General features: G+C 35.8%; 3 protein-coding genes across 9 annotated transcripts; 1 reads left to right on the top strand and 2 right to left on the bottom strand.

The window, feature by feature from the left end:
- Nucleotides 1–838: 838 nt before the first annotated feature.
- Nucleotides 839–4,764, top strand: LOC112752074 (actin-related protein 8). Its single transcript, XM_072228677.1, has 12 exons — nucleotides 839–1,451; nucleotides 1,529–1,614; nucleotides 1,694–1,764; nucleotides 1,858–1,925; nucleotides 2,082–2,143; nucleotides 2,324–2,421; nucleotides 2,973–3,054; nucleotides 3,282–3,424; nucleotides 3,575–3,723; nucleotides 3,830–3,963; nucleotides 4,061–4,179; nucleotides 4,344–4,764. Exons 1-12 carry the CDS (start codon nucleotides 1,129–1,131, stop codon nucleotides 4,419–4,421), a joined length of 1,413 nt encoding a protein of 470 aa, XP_072084778.1. The 5' UTR covers nucleotides 839–1,128; the 3' UTR covers nucleotides 4,422–4,764.
- Nucleotides 4,765–11,210: 6,446 nt separating this feature from the next.
- LOC112752078 (GPI-anchored protein LLG1) lies at nucleotides 11,211–13,912 on the bottom strand. Its single transcript, XM_025801464.3, has 3 exons — nucleotides 13,106–13,912; nucleotides 12,962–13,018; nucleotides 11,211–12,179 (listed from the first exon to the last, which is right to left on the bottom strand). The coding sequence occupies exons 1-3, from the start codon at nucleotides 13,191–13,193 to the stop codon at nucleotides 11,827–11,829; spliced, it is 498 nt and encodes a 165-aa protein (XP_025657249.1). The 5' UTR covers nucleotides 13,194–13,912; the 3' UTR covers nucleotides 11,211–11,826.
- A 234-nt stretch (nucleotides 13,913–14,146) lies between these two features.
- LOC112752077 (phosphatidylinositol/phosphatidylcholine transfer protein SFH13) lies at nucleotides 14,147–19,488 on the bottom strand. Of its 7 annotated transcripts, none has more exons than XM_025801459.3 (15): nucleotides 19,252–19,488; nucleotides 18,160–18,268; nucleotides 17,746–18,049; nucleotides 17,468–17,567; nucleotides 16,924–17,190; nucleotides 16,573–16,650; nucleotides 16,386–16,490; nucleotides 16,248–16,297; nucleotides 16,059–16,158; nucleotides 15,851–15,940; nucleotides 15,622–15,735; nucleotides 15,337–15,490; nucleotides 14,799–15,169; nucleotides 14,649–14,723; nucleotides 14,147–14,513 (listed from the first exon to the last, which is right to left on the bottom strand). In XM_025801459.3, the coding sequence occupies exons 2-15, from the start codon at nucleotides 18,164–18,166 to the stop codon at nucleotides 14,493–14,495; spliced, it is 1,836 nt and encodes a 611-aa protein (XP_025657244.1). In that variant the 5' UTR covers nucleotides 18,167–18,268; nucleotides 19,252–19,488; the 3' UTR covers nucleotides 14,147–14,492. The 7 variants fall into 7 exon arrangements, with proteins under 7 accessions (XP_025657244.1, XP_025657246.1, XP_025657247.1 ...); XM_025801461.3 differs by having other exon boundaries at nucleotides 14,147–14,510; XM_025801462.3 differs by having other exon boundaries at nucleotides 17,644–18,049; nucleotides 19,252–19,408.
- Nucleotides 19,489–20,662: the final 1,174 nt, after the last annotated feature.

Below are 20,662 nucleotides of genomic sequence, written 5' to 3'. Positions count from 1 at the left end.
ACGGATAAATTAGAATTTAATTTTGATTTACATTCAGTTTTTTTTTATGTAATTAATATAAAAAATAATTATTTTTAGTTATGTGATATTATGTAGTTAAATATACTTATAAAATTATTTTATATTAATAGTATATTAAAATTAAAATTTAAAAATTATTCAATCATATTATACAAAATATATAGTAAAAAATTTATATATTAATATATTTTTAGTGATAAAGTTATTTTTATTTTTTATTTTTTGAAGGTTTAAAAATTTAAGTTTTAATATTTTTTATTTAATATTTAATATTTAAAATAATTTTATATTAACCGTATATCAAAATTAAATTCTAAAAATTATTCAATCATATTATACAAAATATATAGTGAAAATTTTATATATTGATATGTTTTTAGTGATAAAGTTATTTTTTATTTTTTATTTTTCATTATTTGGAGGTTTGAAAATTTAAGGTTTAATATTTTGTATTTAAAATTTAGAATTAAGAATACTCAACAAAATTAACTTGTGAAGAATATTAAAATTTTATATTTAAAATTAAAAATTAAAAATTCTATTTAATATTAAAATTTGTCATCAAAATTAATTATCATATATTTTTATATCGATATATATAATTTAATTATTTTTTATATTTTAATATATATTATATATTAATAAGAAATTTTGATATATACCTAATTGATATAGAATAAGTTAAAATTTACTACCAAAAGTCAATTCCTGACCAACTCTTTCAAAAACTCGAATATAAAATAAATAAATAAATGAATCCACAAGAAGTCAACAAGTGAACAGATGTCATTTTAAAAATCAATAAATAGACAAACAGTAAATGAAGAGAATTCAGAATTGTATTGAAGAGGGTAAAAAGGTAACGAATGAATGGAGCGTGATAATCAGCGATGCAAGTATTGGAAAAATAGAATTAGTAGTGGTTCTAGATAGATCCATTAACCAACTACGAAGCAAAGTGGGCGCTCCCATGGTCTCATTAGTCAACAGTGAGCAGCGATTTGATTAGTAATTAATTAATTAAATGAGAATGAAGAGGATGAAATAGAATATGAGGAGTTGTGATTATCTTGGTGTAACAGCAACAATTGCAACCGAGAGAGGGACATGTCGATGGTGCTGAGGAGGGTGTGGGAACTGGTGTCAAGCACGTCGAGAGGGAAAGTGGATGGGAGCGGAGCAGAGGCGTGTTCACGATCCGATCTGGGAGAGTTGGAGCAGCTGCCGGGAGACATATTGTTGCAAATCCTGAGGGTGTTGGGGCCCAAGGATGCAGCCAAAATGAGCTGCGTATGCAAGGCTCTCAGATGCCTCGTTTTCGACAATCGTTTGTGGGTTCACTTCCTTCAGACCTATCAGCCCGACCCTTCTTCCGACTCTCTTTTCTTTGCTGAGGCCACCTTGAGCTATGGCTACCCTCTCCCTCTTCCGTCAGTACTATTCCTCTTTCATTCTTCCAATTTTCATTCCTTCTTTCCTGCTTTCTCATTATTCAATTCAATTACAGACCCTTCCATGCCCGCACCCCCCAGCTCTCCTTCAAGCATATTTATGGCCAACGAGCTCGCGTTCCTGGTTCCGTTATCATTGATGGTTAGTCTTCCACTCCACAACTTGCCTCTCTCATCTCACCTTCTCACTTTTCTTAATTCCAATCTCCATTATTCTCTAGGCGGTTCTGGCTATTGCAAATTCGGTTGGAGCAAATATGCCTCTCCATCCGGCCGTTCAGCAACGTTTTTGGTAATCATTTTGTTCGATCTGTTTCATTAGCCTACAAAATATTCATGCAAATCATACCAGCTTTCCCTCCTTTCTCATGTTTTTGAGATGCAGGAATTCGGTAACATCGAGTCTCCAATGTATACTAGACTACGACATTTTTTTGCAACTATATATAACAGGTATACACATTCTGATCATCAATTGCGCATGTGTACGCCAGCAGTTAAGGGCACGGGGCTATTCTTTTGCAATCATTGCTTAATCTTGGGGCTAGAGAAATATTGTTACTTTGGTTTCATTTGTTATATATTGCTTTCTTTCTCTGCACTCTGCAGGATGCAGGTGAAACCAAATACACAACCTGTTATTGTTTCCGTGCCAATATGTCATTATGATGGTCAGTTACATTTTATGACTTACATTCGCTAGTGAGTAGTGATTGTAAAAAGAAAAAAATAAACAGAAAAGAGTGCATTGACTTCTATAATGTAATATAAATTATATAACTTCGTACAATTTTTTTTTCTAAATACATGATTCTCCAACTGTATAATGTTAATCTGTTCCCTCATTCCAGATACTGAATCAGCTAAAGCATCAAGACGGCAGCTTAAAGAAGCAATCTATTCTGCCCTGTTTGACATGAATGTTCCCGCTGTTTGTGCTGTCAACCAGGTAAATGAAAATAAAAGACCCTAGATAAGTTCCAGTTACAACTTACTGTAATGGTGAGATTACATTCGAATATGATATCCCTTTTCTGTAACCTCTTTCATGGTTTATATGTAACTGTGTTTTTTCTCTCAAGATCTCACGTATATCACTAATGTCCAGCTATCCCCAAAGCCTAAATTTTGAATTGTATACTCGTCGATAATTTTTATATCTAAATGGCCTCTCATGCAAGAGCCCTTTGGGCTTGAAATGTAAACAATGCATGGGCACGGGCACATGCCTAAATTCAAGCTGGTTCTTCAGTTGAAGTTTCTAGAAGGTGAGAGTGGCAGAATTCATGCTCAAGCACAATAGAATTATTACTCTTAGATTGCTTAGTCTGAGGCTCTAGACTTAGAGGCAGAAACCTTGTTTACAACTAATCAATTATCATTATGCATACTATGAATATAGTCGTCCACGGATTTTTGCAAAATATAGCATTGTTTCTTCTGTTCTTTATTGTCAATGTTATTTCCATATTTACTTATTTTCTATTTTGTAAAATGTAGGCAACTCTAGCTCTGTTTGCTGCAAAACGTACTTCTGGAATAGCTGTTAATATAGGGTTTCAAGTCACATCTGTAGTTCCAAGTATGCTCTAGTTTTCTTCTTGCTCTTTCTATTTTCTCTCAATAGAATTCGCAATTTTTGCTTTTCTTGTGTGATTTACCACCAGTTGTTATCCAAGTTGGGAACAGTTATACTCAATGCTAAACATCTCTGTTTCAATGTACAATATTTTTTTGACTTTGTATGGCAGAACCCAATGACTTTTCTTCTTCATTGGTGTGACTCCAGCCTTTATTGTCTTTCTGCAGTTTTTAATGGTAAAGTGATGCGCAGTGTGGGCGTGGAAGTTGTGGGACTGGGAGCACTAAAACTTACAGGATTTCTGAGGGAGAAGATGCAACTCAACAACCTAAATTTTCAGTCTTTATACACTGTCCGCACATTGAAAGAGGTACGCGTATTGTGCTTCATATTCTTTTTTTTTTTTAATTATTGTTGAATGGTGATGGGAGTGTTTGGCATTGAGTTTTTAGATCTATTTTTTCTCCTTAAAATTCTTCTCACTGAAGTTGTTGGGTGTTTGTTGGTTACCGGGCAACAGAAGCTGTGCTATGTTGCTCTTGATTATGAAGCTGAGCTATCAAAAGATGCACAAGCATCATTTGAAGCTGTTGGAGAAGGACGGTTTACACTTTCAAAAGAGCGGTTTCAAACTGGAGAGATCTTATTCCAGCCTCATCTTGCTGGAGTGTAAGTTCTTGTAATGCTTTACCTGTATTTTGCTGGCCTTTTTCCTAATGCTTTCCATGAATTACCATGGGTTTATGGTGAGCTTAAGTTGTGCTTGTTGGAATAGGCAAGCAATGGGTTTGCACCAGGCCATAGCTCTTTGCATGGAGCATTGCCATTCTGCGGAATTAGCAGGTGACAGTGATTGGTACAAGACTGTAGTTTTATCAGGGGGTTCTGCATGCTTACCAGGTTTGGCAGGTAATATCCTTTTTCTCTTTGCTGAGATGAGATTTACTGCTATTTGGTACATTGTCCGACTTCTAATGGAGTTCTGATTGGCATGGTTCTTATGCAGAAAGGTTAGAGAAGGAACTAAAGGCCTTACTTCCTCCCTACATATCCAATGGAACCAGAGTCATACCTCCTCCATATGGTGCCGATACTCCTTGGTTTGGAGCAAAGATCATTGGCAATGTAAGATTTCCACTACCTTGCAGATAGATATTCAAATTTAGCATGTTGCATAGGTCATTTTATTCCATGATCAATTTCAGCTGAATTTTTTAATTTTTTTTTATAGATTTCTTTGATTTTAATATGACGTGGCTGACTGTATTCTTTATTGGCATATAATGCAGCTGAGCACATTTCCTGGTCCATGGTGTGTGACCAAGAAACAGTTCCGACAGAAGCCGAGACTCAACCTCATTTGGTGATTCACCGGTCTCATCTAAATCTTTTTCTGAATGTAAATTATTCATCCTCCTCCTGCACAACAGCAGGGGTGAATTATATAGCAGGATTTCTTGTATGCGTAAATAATGTGATTTCTTTCTTTACAAAAGTATAGATGGTAAATGGGCTGATTTATGTACACAACAATAATAGGATAAAAAAAAATTCTTATATTGCAACTTGCGACGAAGCTATAAATAAAATTGCAGTCCACAAAATGAGGGATTCGATGTATAACAAACGAAGTTATGGTAGTGAAATACATTGTTATGATTTTTCGGCTACCACCAAGGTCTTTAGTAATTTGAATGGACGGGTTTACCATTTGGTCTGTGTGTAATAGTGTCTAGCTTTTAATATAATCTGTTGTGTTTTTCTGTTCATAAACTTGGTCTCTGTTATTCTACTACCCTCTTAATATTATCCTTAAGATTTTTTTTTTTGTTTTTTCATGGTATCTTTTAGTTTGACACGCCGAAAAATTAATTTGATACGGATTTATCCGACACTTATTGATATTTATTTAATCAAATGAGTGAACTGACCATTCGACTGATCTAAGTTGGTTTATTATCTTTTAAGAGTTAAAGATGATGTTCAATGAGTAAAAAAAGAGAGCACCAGGTTGATTAGTTATATTTTAGGAAGAATGGACAAATGTATATATAAAAGTTCACACACAAAACACAATTCTGTTCGAATTATTTAATGAGTGATATGTACACATGAATCATATGTTTTGGTAGTCACATCCACCACTACATTAATAAGAATATGTCTCGCATAGCAAAAGTGTACACATGTAATGATTTAATGATTTTGTCCAATCTGACATTGTTTTTAGGAAGAAGAGACAAAATTACACCTGAAAGTTCACATGCTGGACACGAATACACTTCAATCATTTAATGAGTCATGCGTGCACAGTAATTATATACTCCGACAGACACATTCACTCTTCCGGCCATCAGCGTGTGGTGTCGTTAGTTTGAGTTGACACGTGGCTCTCTTTACTCCTTGTTGGAACCTTTAGTTGAGTGAGCTGTCCATTTAGTGTTAACTCAGAAAAAATCTTTTATTTTAATGATTAATTAAACAAAATTAAGGCTGAAACCCTCCCTTAACTGAATTATGAACCTTCAATATAAGATAGTTTGCACGTTGAGAGAGTTAGAAAGCCCTAGCAGAGAGGCAATGGCATTACTCTGAAGTCGTTACTCACTTGATCGTTGGAGGAATACTTTGCTAGTTTACTCGAAGAAGGCAACCCACACCACCACAACAACGATCTAAAGGTAATATCTTTTGAACTTCCGACTATACCAATTATGATCGAACATGCTATTAGATCTTTGTTTAGTTACTAGTTAGTGATTATCCGAAAAAAAATGATGGTTTTCTGGGTTTAGTAGTGATTATGAGGGTTTTGTTTTCTTCGTAGATGTCAAGTCACATCACGCTCGTGTATCACCATAGGGGGAGGTTAGAGAGAAATTCAAAAGGGGTTACAGTATACAGTGGTGGTCAAGTGTCCTTAATACCGAGAGTCAATGTGGATACACTAAATCTTTTTTTCATGGAGGGGTTATTCAAGGATTTGAGATATATTCATTGGAAGGATTTTTACTGGGGAAAGCTTGATGCCGGGGGTGGTGTTGCTCTTAAGCTTGATAGGGATATGGTGAACATGTATGAGGATGCAATTAGAAATGATGATAGGATGGTACATGTGTATTGGGAGCACACTGTAGATATTCCAACTGAGGTTGAGGTGGTTGACGTAGATGCAGAAGAGGTGCCTACCTCTGAAACAGAACCATCCAATGTGAATGCAGATATTGTAATTTCACCTAGTGGGAGGACGAAGAATAGGGCACAAAGGACTCTAAAACCAGCCAGGATTCTGAGGCCAAGAAAACTAACAACAACAGTAGGTCAGAAGTCATCCTAGACATCCTTAACTTCAACCAAAAGAACCAACCCAAGGAAAAAGACAACAAAAAACTACACAATCTAATACAGCCACTGGAGCCCAATCCCAACCCAAAACAATCTCACCCACAGTCCAAGTCCAACCCAAACAAGTTAATACAGCACCTGTGGCCCAAGCCCAACACACACCACCTGTGGCCCAACCCCAAACCACACAAACTGAACCACCAACACATTCTGAGGCTGGAACTCAACCACAATCCAACCTTGTACAAAATGAGGTCCCTACCCAGGAATCAAGAGGAAAACAAAAGAACAGAAGAAATTTTTACAAGAGGCTAGCTCCTAGTGGACAGACCTTTGTGCAAGGAGGCATAGGTGAAGCTCCAAAAATATTTGTCCCTCGTACAACCAGTGAGTCTTTAGAGAGTGATGATGATGACTCTAACCCAAATTACCATCAATATGAGTCTGAGGAGCTACACAGCCCTTATTCATCAGACTGTGATAGTGACTATGAGGTAGAGCGCATTGTTTGGCCTCAAGGAAATCCGAATGCTGCTTTTGGCTCAGTACATTTAGAGCTGGGGATGGAATTCGAAAATATGGACCAATTTAAAAGAGCATTTAGGAAGTTCAATATACAAATTGAAAGGAGTATCATGTTTAGCCGAGTGGAACCTATGAAGTGTAAGGAAATTTATTATGAAGCCAACTGTCCTTGGACTATCTACTATTCAAGGTCTAATGAACCAAAGAGCTTTCAAGTAAAGACGTTTGTCAACCAACATGTTTGTGCAAGAAGCCACACCAACAAATCAGCTGATAGAAAGTGGGTTATTGAACAACTGGAGGAGAAGTTGAGGGACCAAAGGGACTTTAAAACTGCTGAAGCTGAGGCATGGTTTAGGAGGGAGTTCAATGTAACCATTAACTACAAGAAGATACAGAGAGCAATGAAGAAGGCAAGGGAGAATATTGAGGGTTCAGAGAGGGAGCAGTATGATGAGTTGAGGGATTACATTTTTGCCCTGTTGACAGCTAACCCAGGAGCAACTATTGACATGGACACTACCCCTATGCCTGATTCCTTCCCGATTTTCAAGAGACTATATATGTTTTGATTCTTGCAAACAAGGATTCATACAAGGTTGCAGACCATTTATTGGACTGGATGGTACATTCCTAAAAGGGTATTACGGTGGCCAGTTGCTTACAGCAGTGGGACAAGATGCTAACAAGTAGATCTTTCCCATTGCGTATGCGGTTGTTGACTCTGAGACAAGAGATAAATGGAGATGGTTTCTAGAACTCTTGCATCATAATTTGGGGAACTATAGGGTGCATGGTTGGAACTTCATTAGTGACCAACAGAAGGTAATTGTTAATTGTTGTTGTTTTCTAGTTCATTTGGCTCACTGAACTTGTTAATTGTTGTTGTTTGTGTGACTGTAAGGTCTCATACCAGCCATGGAGCAAGTTATGCCATCGTTTTTGTGCAATGCACATTTGGGGTAACTTCACTAAAAGGTGGAAGGATAAACAGTTGAAAAGAGCAGTCTGGGAATATTGTAGAGCCACCACTGTTAATGAGTTTGAGGCTGTAATGATGAGGTTAAACGGAATCAACACTGTTGCCTGGGAATACTTAGATAGACTTGACCTAAAGACTTGGACAAAGACACATTTCATTGAGTGGCCGAAGGTGGACAATGTGACCAACAACAACTATGAGACCTTCAATGGAAAGATTCTCAAGTACAGAGGCAAGCCAATCATCACAATGTTAAAGAAAATCAGAATGCATATCATGAGGGTTATGGCAAGGAACAAAAAGTCTCTTAGTAGCTATGTTGGTTCGGTTGCACCAAGACAGCTTAGTAGGCTTGAGAGAGAGAAGGAAGAAAGCAACAAATGGACTCCCACATGGGAAGGGGATGACAATGGAAAAATATATGAGGTTGAGAAGCATCCTACTAAAGTAACTGTGGACTTGGGAAATCAAAAGTGCACCTGTAGATTTTGGCAGCTCAGAGGCTTGCCTTGAAGACATGCTTGTGCAGCACTTGCTCTGAGGGATCGTAGGCCAGAAGATCAGATTCATAATTGGCTGGGAATGGCTGCATATAACTCAGCATATCAACATAACATCAACCCTGTACCAAGTAAAGAATTTTGGGATAAGGTTGAAGGATATCCTCTACTGCCCCCTCATTATAAGACACCTATTGGCAGACCAACAAAAAAGAGAAGAAAGAAGAAAAATGAGGCAAGACCAAACCCTAACCCACATAAGCTTAAAAGGAGATATAGAACAATAATTTGCAATTACTGTGGTGAGGTATGAATATCATGTTTTATGTATTGTTTCTAGAACTCACTCATAATGTTATATTTACACCAACAATGTTTATATGTTGTAGAGTGGCTACAATAGTAGGAGTTGTCAAAAAAAGCAGGCTAATATGGCTGATGAGGTAGCAGCTATGGAAGCAGAGGAAGCTGCTCCTCCAACTGAAAATCCTGCACAGCCACCACCACCCCAAGAAAACCTTCCAACTAATGCACCCCAACAACAGAAAGCTAATGATGCTGCTACAGCTCCAAGACCCAAATCTAACCCTATGGTCTCAACTGAAACCATGAATGCTACAAGCCCATCAATGAGGGAGAGGTTTCAACAGTTTATGCCAACCCCAAGTATGAGACAACAACCAAAGCCTGGTCCAAGACCATCAAAACTGGTCCCAAGAGGAGTTCTTGGGAGAACCAATGGTCCAGCTGCACCAATTGACCAAGGTGGCCCAAGTGGAGGTGGGCCATGCAAGGGTCTGCAACAGATACATAGGACCCAGGATGAACACTGCTGTGCATGTTTTGTTTTTTGTTTATTAGGCTATTTGAACAACTAGGTGGACAAGGTTGTTTTGTTTAGCATCATAAACTTTTGTCTTTTTTGGTGTTTGGTAGTATGTGATATATTATATACGTTGTGACTTTGCCTCTTAATTAGGTATTTCTGCCTTATTTGAAAACTCGGTGATTATAATCACTACTCTGACTATTTTGTTATTACAATGAAGCAGAAATTTCTAATTGAAAAGAAGTTGTTGGATATTATTATCTGTCTTTACAATAACAATGAGTTAGCTTGGTTATGAGTCAGAGTCAGTACTCATGAATTTGACAATTGCTTGTTTTGTCCCTAATTTACACATGTTTACATTTCTTTAGTTGTCAATGGTTGATGTTACACCAATTACAATATGTAATTCACAAGAACACAGAGCTTTTTTTCTTCCATTTATTCAATGCAACTTTTAAAATGATTACACATGATCCTCACTTCTGAGCATATATCCTAAAAATCCATAATACACAAAATTTCAACCCCAGACAAATGCCCATAACCATATTCTTAATACACTTTATTTCACCCCTAATCAGATTCACTGTCTTCTGTAATTGTTGCACATCTTCTTCCAATTTTGTGGCATACTCTGTAAGCTCGTTCATCTTCTGGTATGATTGTTTCAATGACCTTTCTTTAGATTCAACCTCTGTCTCCACTTTTTTTTTTGTTTTTCCTTCAACTTCGTCCAGCCAAACAAAATACTCACATCGATGTTCAGCACTCTGAAAATTTGAGACAACAATCGGAGGAGAGGTGAAGGAAACAAATAGATGAAAACCTAACGCCAATAACAAGAAGCAACGCAATTTCGAAACCTACCTCCCACAAAGGACATCCAAGAAACAATCTGTCCGGATTCCACTCTGTTCCAGACTTAAGTACCACAGCTTCAATTCCGTGCAAACACTTGCCATTGTTGTAGTCAAACTTCTTCTTCTTCTTGTTCCTTAATAACGAAGATCTGCCACTAACAACGTTGCCACAATTTAGGGATAAAGAGCTCGATTTTTCCTGGAGTAAGCCCATGTTCTTAGTTATTGGTCTCTGTGTTAGGATTTCAATACAGAGCATCTTCTTTCTGAAGATAAAAGAGAACGAAGGGTTCAGCCTTAATTTTGTTTAATTAATCATTAAAATAAAAGATTTTTTTTGAGTTGGCACTAAATGGACAGCTCACTCAACTAAAGGTGCCAGCAAGGAGTAAAGAGAGTCACGTGTCCACTCAAACTAACGACGCCACACGCTGATGGCCGGAAGGGTGAATGTGTCCGCTGGAGTGTATAATTACTGTGCACGCGTGACTCATTAAAAGATTGAAGTGTATTTGTATCCAGCGTGTGAACTTTCAGGTGTAATTTTGTCCATTCTTCCTTATTTTTACTTTTTATTAGTGATGTGGCTCTTTTTTGATAATAATAATAATAATAATAATAATAATAATAATAATAATAAAATTTAATTATTCTGTTAGTTTTTATAGTTTTACTAAATTTATAGTTAGGTTTTTATATTTTTTTTTCTTTTAATTAGGTCTATACACTACTTTTAATTTTGTAATTAGGTCATTTTCGTGTCAAAAAGTTAAAATTAGCAGAATATCCCTCAAAAAATATACGTAATCAAAGATCTAATTAAATTCTTGATTGTAGGAACCTTCAATTTACGAAGAGATATTCTATTAGCCCTAACATTTTTTAGACTGATAAGGACCTAATTGTAAAATTAAAAATTGTGTAAAGATCCAATTAGAAAAAAGAAAAAATAATTAGAAACTTAATTATAAATTTGGTGAACCTATAACAATCAACAAAATAATTAAACCTAATAATAATAAAAAAGCAACAAATAGTTTGGTCTTTTAGCATTTTTGATTAATAGATGCTGATAAAAATTTCTCAATTTCATACCTTCACAATGCAATGTCTTAGCAAAAGAAAAAAAGTATAAACTTTTCATTTCATGTTGCAATAATTAGAAAACCATAACTGTTTAAAAATTACGGAGGGCAACAGCCTATACATGTCTCCTAAATCCGTGACTGATCATTAACATTTCTGGGTTTAACAATAACACCCTAATAAGAAAAGTTGAGTTCATGATTCTCTCAAATTAACTATAGAACCAAAAGAAAATTCAGTTTTTCTTCCTAAGATGTTAAGTATGTTGCGCACTGCGCACATCTTCTAGGAAAATCCAAAGAGTAGTAGTTCACAAATCACATACAACTTGTCAAACAATTTGGTTTTGGTCTTCACACATGCATATTCTACTGCAAATGTTTCACGGCGGAAAAAAAAAATACCTAGTTACAAATAAATAACCCGAATAAAAAGATATGAGTAGGCACATTCCTTTTCAGACAATATACAAGTCCCAAGCAAGCTTGCAATTAGTTACCAACACTCGCATACAGCAGAGCTTACTACATGGAACTGTAAAACCGAAAAGGGGGAGACTAATCCGATTGCATGCTAATGTTTTGAGCTCTAGCACAATCATGTTGGTATAAAAAAAATGAATGAAAATTAGCAACTGAAACATCAGAGTAACAAAATTAAAAAGCAGGTTGTGATCATCAGCAGTAGAGATGGCTTATGTATAACTTGATTTGCTGTATCATCAGAAGATGCCGATGGCGGCAATGCAGGACAGGCAAGACCTTCCTTCCCTTCACGGCACTCACTAGCAAAGAGGCCAGGAGGGTATTGTCCATAGAGATTAATATAACTGAACATGGTTGAAGCGCAATCATTCTGTAAATCATTCAACACATCGGCGTAAGGGCATGCAAATTCTTTGAATGCCCCACAACATTCTTTAGGTGGATAATTGGGTCCTTTGCATTTGCTTGTGATTATTGAGTAATTCGCGAACTCGAAATTCACAGAACAACCTGCAGATTCCGGGGAAAACCAGTATCATGAGAACAGCTTGGCCCAGATTCCATATATATTTTAAACAGACAGGTGAGGAAAATTAAAAAGAAAAGAATTTTCTTTTGTAACAGCAAGTAGCAACGTCTGCAACGAGTTTGCAAACAAATTAAGACAAAATTGGCAACTATAAAATCATGATTCATGAGGCGATACTAGATGAAAGACATAAGAAAGTGATTAAGACACATGCCATGTGGCAGCACTTTCCACTTGCCTTGTGCATTTGATAATTGATATCACCAAACTCTAACCTTTCAGGCTTCAGCACACACATAACAGTTCAAATGTCACGGCAAAACCAAATTGCAGCATGCTGAAAATCCTCTACAGATCAGAGACACAGGTAATGCACTAGATTCGCACGAAGTGATGAAAATATACTAAGACATCCTATAAAGATGGATATCTCAAATAAGTAATCAACAGAACTGAAGTAGTTGTTTAATAGCAATCATTATTCAACTATTCATAAGTATTTGTGCTGTTTGTATATACAAGAGCTTATCAGAAATGGCAGATCGAGTCACATTTGAAGTTAGAGTTATCTCTAAACGAATAATGAAAATCCTCATACAGAGCAGACTGATCTCAACAATAAAAGGAAAGGAAAGAACAGCATAAATCACTAGATAGATTTAATATAGCTATGTCCATATAATTCATCTACTGGTGTTTTCAATTTTTGAATAAAAAATGTTGGTAGATCCAAAAGCATAAAGATGTTTAAGAAATTGCAAACCTCTCTTAGCCTGAAGAAGATGGCGAGCCGTATGCGCCTGAGAATCGAAAATTGTGTCTGTAATTAGAAAACCGAAACGTCAGAAGAAGAAAAAAAAGGAGTCAGAAGGAGCTTGAAAAAAAGAAGGGAAGTGAAGGAAGTTACCAGAAAGAGAAACGGCAGAAACGGAGAGAGACATGAAGAGAAGAATAGCACAAGAGAGAGAGAGTGGGTGATTGAAAGGCATAGCCATCGTTGCTCAGTTCGTCTGAGCAACACAGAGTAGATCTTCTTTTGTAACCACCAAGTTAAATTGAAAACCTCTTTAATTTTGGCAAATGAAGAGAAGAAGAAGCAGCAGCAGCAGGTAATGGAACGAGAGTGTGATGTGATTGTGAGCTCAACTCAAATTGCAAACAGATAGATGACAGAAAGACACGATCCCTTCAAATTGCTGACAGCTCGGAAACGCGCAAAACTCCTTTTCTCCAAATCCTCCTTCCTTCCTTCCCACTATTATTTTTTATTTTATTGTAAACTGGTTTATTAAATTAGATTTGGTAGTAGCTTTTTCTTTCTTTACGACTTTACCTAATGTTTGGCGACCAAAATTTCTATGATCTTCATCTTCTACTGTACTGTAGTAAAGGAAAAATTTACTTATATACACTTATTTTGGTCTAGTTCTAGTATCCAACTATCCATAATAATTTGAATGTTTAGCTATTAATTATTAAAATACCGAGTGAAACCGTTTATTGATAGATGACAGATCACTTTACATTTATTATTATCAATCAGATTATCCACCAAACCCCTTAATTTTAAATGAAACAAGCAAGCAACCTGCCTCGCATTAATTCAGCGAACCCGTTTTGCCATTTGCCACCGTTACTCTCCACATTCCACAACAATTTAATCTCGTTATTCAAATTATAAAAACCAGTTGCAAAAGCAAATTCATGTAGTAATCCAAGGAATATACATCACGCTAGCTGATACTTTATAAAAGGAAATTCATAGAATGGGACAATGGGTTTCAACTTTCAACTATCGCCAGCTGTTACAATTGTTACCGAACTAGCGCTTGCAGTATTTTATGTTGACTACGTACTTTTTTTTTTTAGGGGCTCTTTCTTTTCTCTACTAAAATTAATGGCATAACTCGGTACAAATTGTTTGAAATTGGGGAATGATAATAAAGGATGAGAGGAGGGAATTTTTCTTTTTTATTTTTCATTTCATTTTTTTCTTCCGAATTTCCTGTAATGTGAACTTTAATAGCATCCATCATTCTCTGTAGCAGTGTCTAAAACTGAGTTAAACATCTTGTCCCTGCGTAACTACAAATTCTGTCATCTATTTAAGTATTTACTGTGAAAATTGACCCCCACCAAAAGGGAAAAAAGATTTATGAGTAAAAATCTACATTATATATTTATAAAACAAAGTGGAATGTGTCCCAGCATGTTTAGACCAAAATGCCAAAGTGTGTACTCCATTTGCCTGACCAAGTCTTCAATTGGTGTGGTGCCAAAGACAGGATCCTGGTTCAACAGAATAGCCGCCTCTGCTGCAATAATAACCGTATATCATTAACACAAGTATGTGAAATCATCAAGGGATCACTAACTAGGATCATCTTGTTTGCAACCATTTATCCGAGGCAGAGAACAAAATAATCGGAAAACCCAAAGAACCAACTTACCCGACACCTTGACTTCCGCATGTTCTCCAGCAACTCAGATATTTCAAGCTGCTTCATCACCGCAGCATGTAGCACCTGCAGTAAAACCAGGATTTTAAACAACGTACAATCTGCGATAAACAAAAGTTCTAGATGACGGCCAAAGTATACCCTCTTGGTCTTCTCAAGGTCAAACTCAACACACTTGATCCTATCAAAGGATTGCATGAGCATTTGCTCCTTCTCGGCAGGCATACTATCAGGTTTCTTGTTAAGTTCCTCGAATACTTTTTCTAGTCTCTGAAGACGTTGTTCACAAGGAAGAACATGTTCTCTTTCAGAAGATGCTTCAACAACTGCTGAATTGTTAATATTATGCTCCACAGTAATTGATGGGTGAACAATGTTCTGTGGCCTCCAAAATTCAAATCTTAAACTACAGAAGAATGCAATAAGTCTTTCAAAGAAAGATGTCAGCATTGTTGACACGTACATGAAATTTGTTCTCTCTACTTTTTCCTTAACTATGCTAAACCAAGTATCTGACAACAAAACAAAATTAGTGAGATTTCAGAACATTAAGACATGCTGAAACACTAGTCAGTGATATCAATTAAACCTAGCATGAATAATAGCCATCAGGAGTTTTCCAACTTCCCCATCCAAATATAAAGGTGTGCAAGTAGGGTTCCACACAGCATGATCATACCTTCTGATTTTGTCATACTATCAACATTTCCCATATCAGCAGTTCGCAATGACTGCTCCAATGTAGGGGGAGATTGGTCACTTTCTATCATTTTATCAGGTGAAAGAGCGCTATCATCACAGCTATAGTATCCATTGAGATCTGATGTCCTGACCTACACATTGTCATAGGAAAGATTGTGAGCTCAAGATGTATAAGCATAGATAACATCCATGAAATCTGTGAAGATAAGAAACATAATTGGTAATTCCAAAATAAACCAGAAGATGAGGCTTCAAAACTGACCTCTTCATGAACCGGGGCTAAACGAGGATAAGGACAGCTCCTTTGTCTAAGGGGAGAGGAGTAACCATCAATATCAGATCCTGATTCTACTGTTGACATATCACTGCATCGTCCCTGGAAGTTGAGTAAAAGAATTCAAAAACCATATAATAATACTAAGTAATATGTGAAGTAGTTGACGTTAAAAAGTCATATTCCTAACTTTGCATGTCAAGAAGACTGCACTTGCCTTCAGTGGGTGCAATAGAAAATATTTCTGTTGTCCATTGGACGCTCGGCTGGTTTGCCTCACAAATGTTGCATCCTCGTTACGTACAAGCTAAAATCAGAATACATACATTAGTTGCCAAATACTATCTCCATAATTCTAAATCATGATACATTTTCAAGAGCTCACAATTAAGGACTAAAACAATACATATAAAAGGAAACATTACCTTCATTATATCAGGATCACTCCATGGACCCTTGTTAGACCTAAGACATCCACCTTCATTAGGACATGTACATGAGCCACCCAAAAAGTCTGGCAACTGACTGTACAAATTCATTTATAAATTCCAAATTAATTAAAAATTAATAGAACTTAAATGAAGTGCGAGTGTGACAAAGGCAGAGATATATACCTAGAGTCGATGACTTCAAGTAATTTACACAAAGCCTTAGGTTCAAGAATCTGAAAATTTTAGAAATCAACATAAAATCAGTGGCAATGCGGGAGAAGAGCATATGATATACTATTAGCTGGATGTTACATTCTCTACCTGTATTTTTGCAATAGTTTTGGAGTCAAGAAATTTCTGTGCAGCAGGCCAAAGCATCTTCTTAAACCCAGGACCAGCATTGACGACATACATTCGATGTAGTGTCTGCAAATTCCATGAAAAGTTCTATACAGAAAGGAACAGGACTAACTATACAAGTTAATTTTGGAAGGGATAGGACAAAAACCTCAGGATAGTAATTGTTGTCAATTTTTGTCATGGCAGCCAAAAGATTTGCAGCAGTTCGGGTGAAATTTTTCATTCCCTGTACCATACATAATAAGTGCCAGGTCAATTTTCATCAGACAAACCTTCCAACAGATAAAAGCAATGCAGTTCCTAAAATGAAGAAACCTGTCCTCATGTTTGATAGAATGCTAAGGTATAGGCATTAAGCACATAAACTAACTACTACTATCCGAAAGCGGCATAAATTACCAAGCATACAAGGAGAAACATCAACAGAAATACCCCATCCAGATATTTGCAAAAATTTATCCCATATTCCCACTTCATTATTTTGTGTAATGCAACATACCAAGCCTTGTACATCCAATATTGTCGTTGTTGAAGAGATCTTTCTTTTTGCTGCAATAGAACATGCTGGAAATTTCTCCTGTAGAGTTCTTTCAAACTCCTGGACATGGTATTTCAAATATCGATCTATTGTGGTGATGCGCATCAGGCGGCTTGGATGAGCTTTCCCAAGCCTTTCAATGTAAACTGGCCTACCTTCCCTATCCACTCCATGGTACCCCTGAGGATAGTACTGTAATACCTCTTCCAGCTCTTCATATTCAAAATCCTTCAAAGATCACAATTGCATTAGAGCCAAATAAAATATGTATCAAGCATCATCTAGCATAGTACACATGCTGAAGATAAAATACTTGGATATTACAAAAGAGTGCAATTTGTTGCCATGTAGCCCAGTCTTCCTAAATTAAATTTATAGTTCCAAGTATGAAGTTCGAAATCAGATAAACAGACATAATTTGTGTAATTTGTTACACCATTAAACTATTCAGTCTAAAGCAACAACTATTTTTTAAGGTTGCAAGACATAACATTGCTATCATTACCTCTAGTATAGTATCAGTTCCATATTCCTTGCGCCAATTAAGCATTTCTTCCCACATCTGGATTGTTTTCTCAATGTTAAAGTCCCTGGCTTTCAAAAACCTACCAGGAAGTAAAGTGTGAGCCTGTGAGTTAAAAGTTAACATTCCAATAAACTATAACAATTGACGTTTTATACCCTTTAAACAGGAAGTGAAATGATTGGGAAACAATTTGCCACAGGGAGCTAAGCTAGTCGTCCACTGAGCGATGGAAGAACTTTAATGAAGTGAGGAAATACCTCAACAATGTATGGTAATCATCATGCCTGGGAGGTAAAGATCCCCTATCAATTAGCTTTTGGCGGAATTCAAGGACAACAGTCTCCTCTTGTGCATCACGCACATCCTCAATGGATACTGCGGGAACCCTATAATCAATCTTCTTTTTCCCTCTTTTCTTTAGCGAATGAGTAAACTTGGATGAAGCAGTCATTGCTTTCTTCTTGAGGGTTCCAATTTTAGACCGCTGCCTTTCATCTTCAAAGTACTCAACATCTGATCTTCTATCTCTGATTTCATCATGACTACATTGTCCTTCAGAGCCTTTCACAGAAGAATTTAGAAGCAAGAGTGACTAATTAGAAATTAGATATCATGACTTGACACTTTACAACCATAAAAAATTAGACAGCAGCAGAGACAGGATAGCATACCTGACATGTTTGGCGCAACAAAAAACCAAAGACAGTTTTAACTGTTAAAACGATGAAATCAAATTCGTAGCAGAGCAGACCCTTTCATGATTTCCAGCTCCAGAGATCACTGCAAACCAAATCAGATGTATGAATTGCATTTAGAATACACAATAATAACACATTTCATTTTCCTTAAGGATGAAAATCTAATATATGATCAAGGCAGCTAAACAAGTTATGGGATTGAAAGCAACAGCATATCACACATCTCTAAATATTGCCTAAACTGCGGAAATCGAACACAAGCCATAAAAATTTCTCTAATTACGATAAACTACTTCATCAAGCTGTCTATTTGATTAGGACTGATACATCTAGAATCGTATACAGAGAAATTTAAACAATAAAAAAGGAGAGGATAAATTTACAGCTTCATAAAATTGACACGATAACATCTAGAAGGAAATCTAACAAAAAGGAAAAAAGAATGTGAAAGGCACTGTTTATGAAGGAAAGAGAAATTGAAATAGTTGTTTAGCTGCCCGACTCTGTCCGAGCTCAATAAGAAATGCAGAAATCTAAGAACAGAATCAGCATAGCGAGGGGAAGCAAAAGCTATTGAATCGAAGATGGGAATTCCACCTCAAACAGAGCTTGAAACGAATGTTGAGATTTGGGAAAGAAACGAAAGAGGGATGGTTTGGGCGTTAAAAAAGGGTGCTTGCTGCTGAAGTGAGCTCAAGAAGGATGTCAAGTTTGTAATGTGAGCGTTATGATTAGACGAAGAAGAAGAAGGATCCAATTTTCATTAATCAATATCATGGGTTGGATCCGCGGTAGCATTTAATTTATTTAAATAATTTTGATTTATATTTATTATTATTATTTATTTATTATAGCTCGTTCACCTGACACCTACTTTACCCAAAAATAAACGCATTGAATTGGGTTCAGTTCACTTGGCGTTTGGCAATGCTTGTTTTCTTCGGATCTCGCTTCTTTTCTTTCAAATAACATAACCGACAATACAAACTACCCCAACTACCTCTAATCTATATGGTTTTTGCGTCGACAGATTTACAGAAAGAAAGAGTGGAAGCGAATGCGTACCTCTTCGGAATTTGATTTCGACAGAGAGAGAGAGAGAGAGAGAGAGAGAGAGAGCAAGTGACACGCTACGTTAACGCTGTTATGCGACTATAACTATGGATCCCTCTGCTTCCTTCTACGATGTCTATTATTATTATTATTATTATTATTCTCTTTCTTTTTCTATATTCCTTTATTCCCCTTTTTTCTTTTCTTCTCTCTCTTTTCTTTTCTAAATAATTAAATAACAATATTAATATAAGCTGATATTCATACCATATGTTTTAATTGATTAAGGTGTTTGATGTTTTCATCCCTCAAGATATTTCCAAACACTCAAAATAGAAGAGATTCATATATAAATAAATTCTCATTTCTTTCAATAACTTTTAGCCAAGTCTAGTCTGTTATTCAAATTAATAGTAATTAGTACTAAATTTAAAATTTTAAATGTTGATAATTTTATCATGTGAAAAGAAATACCACTCTTTTCGGTATATGTATGGGTTACTCTCTGTTGGTATTCAAATTTTGTTCCTTTATTCAACTTTCCTTGATCATTTCTTTTCAATTAGAAATTTAACTTAGAAAATAACTACTCACATGACATCTTAATTCAACCTTTCTTATTTTTTAATAAAGCAATTAAAAATGAAAATCAATAGACACTATTTGCTAGTATATATAAAGTATATTCCGACTAGAGATATTTAATCTTCGTTGTTCCTATAAATTAAACGACATTAAAAATTATACATATGAAATAATTTATAGAGATACATTAAGTTTATAATGTATATATATATATATATGTGTGTAGAGTTCTCTATAGAACAACTATCATGAAATTTAGAGGATAAGATTATATATGTTTATCGATTCGATTTAATTTGATTTTTCGCTTTAGAGATTTTTATGCTGATGATCCAAATCAATAAGATACTGGTTGTACCACATGAAATTAAGTAGCTTAAACTGGCAAGTGAAGTTGAATCTGCATGAAGGTGGGCAAATGGGTTATGGATTAGCGTTAGTTATGATTACATGAAGCTAAGCTGAGAAATAATGAAATATAAAATAGTAATAAGTAAAGTACCGGTATTTAATTATTCATTGACAGTGATGTGAATTATGAAGGTTGGAGCAGAAGAAGCATCTAGCAAGCCTAGGAAATTAGGAATTAGGAACAGTAACAGAGGGTGGGTTGTCGTGGCATCTGTTTTACGTACGTTTTCTTGTGGGGTGGCCGTGTGTCCCTTTTCTTCTTCTTCGTACCTCTCACCTTTCCTCTTTGCCTTTTTCTTTCTTTATATCATTTTATTCTTTGAAATTATTCATATCTTCACAGTTTTAACTTAAAAAAAAAAAATTCTTAATAGTTAAAATACAAGATCAAAATTTTTATAACTAAAAAATCTAAAATTTAATATTT

The sequence above is a fragment of the Arachis hypogaea genome, chromosome 19 (assembly GCF_003086295.3).
Source record: "Arachis hypogaea cultivar Tifrunner chromosome 19, arahy.Tifrunner.gnm2.J5K5, whole genome shotgun sequence".
Taxonomy (NCBI): Eukaryota; Viridiplantae; Streptophyta; class Magnoliopsida; order Fabales; family Fabaceae; genus Arachis; species Arachis hypogaea.
This window is presented reverse-complemented; position numbering and strand designations above follow the sequence as displayed.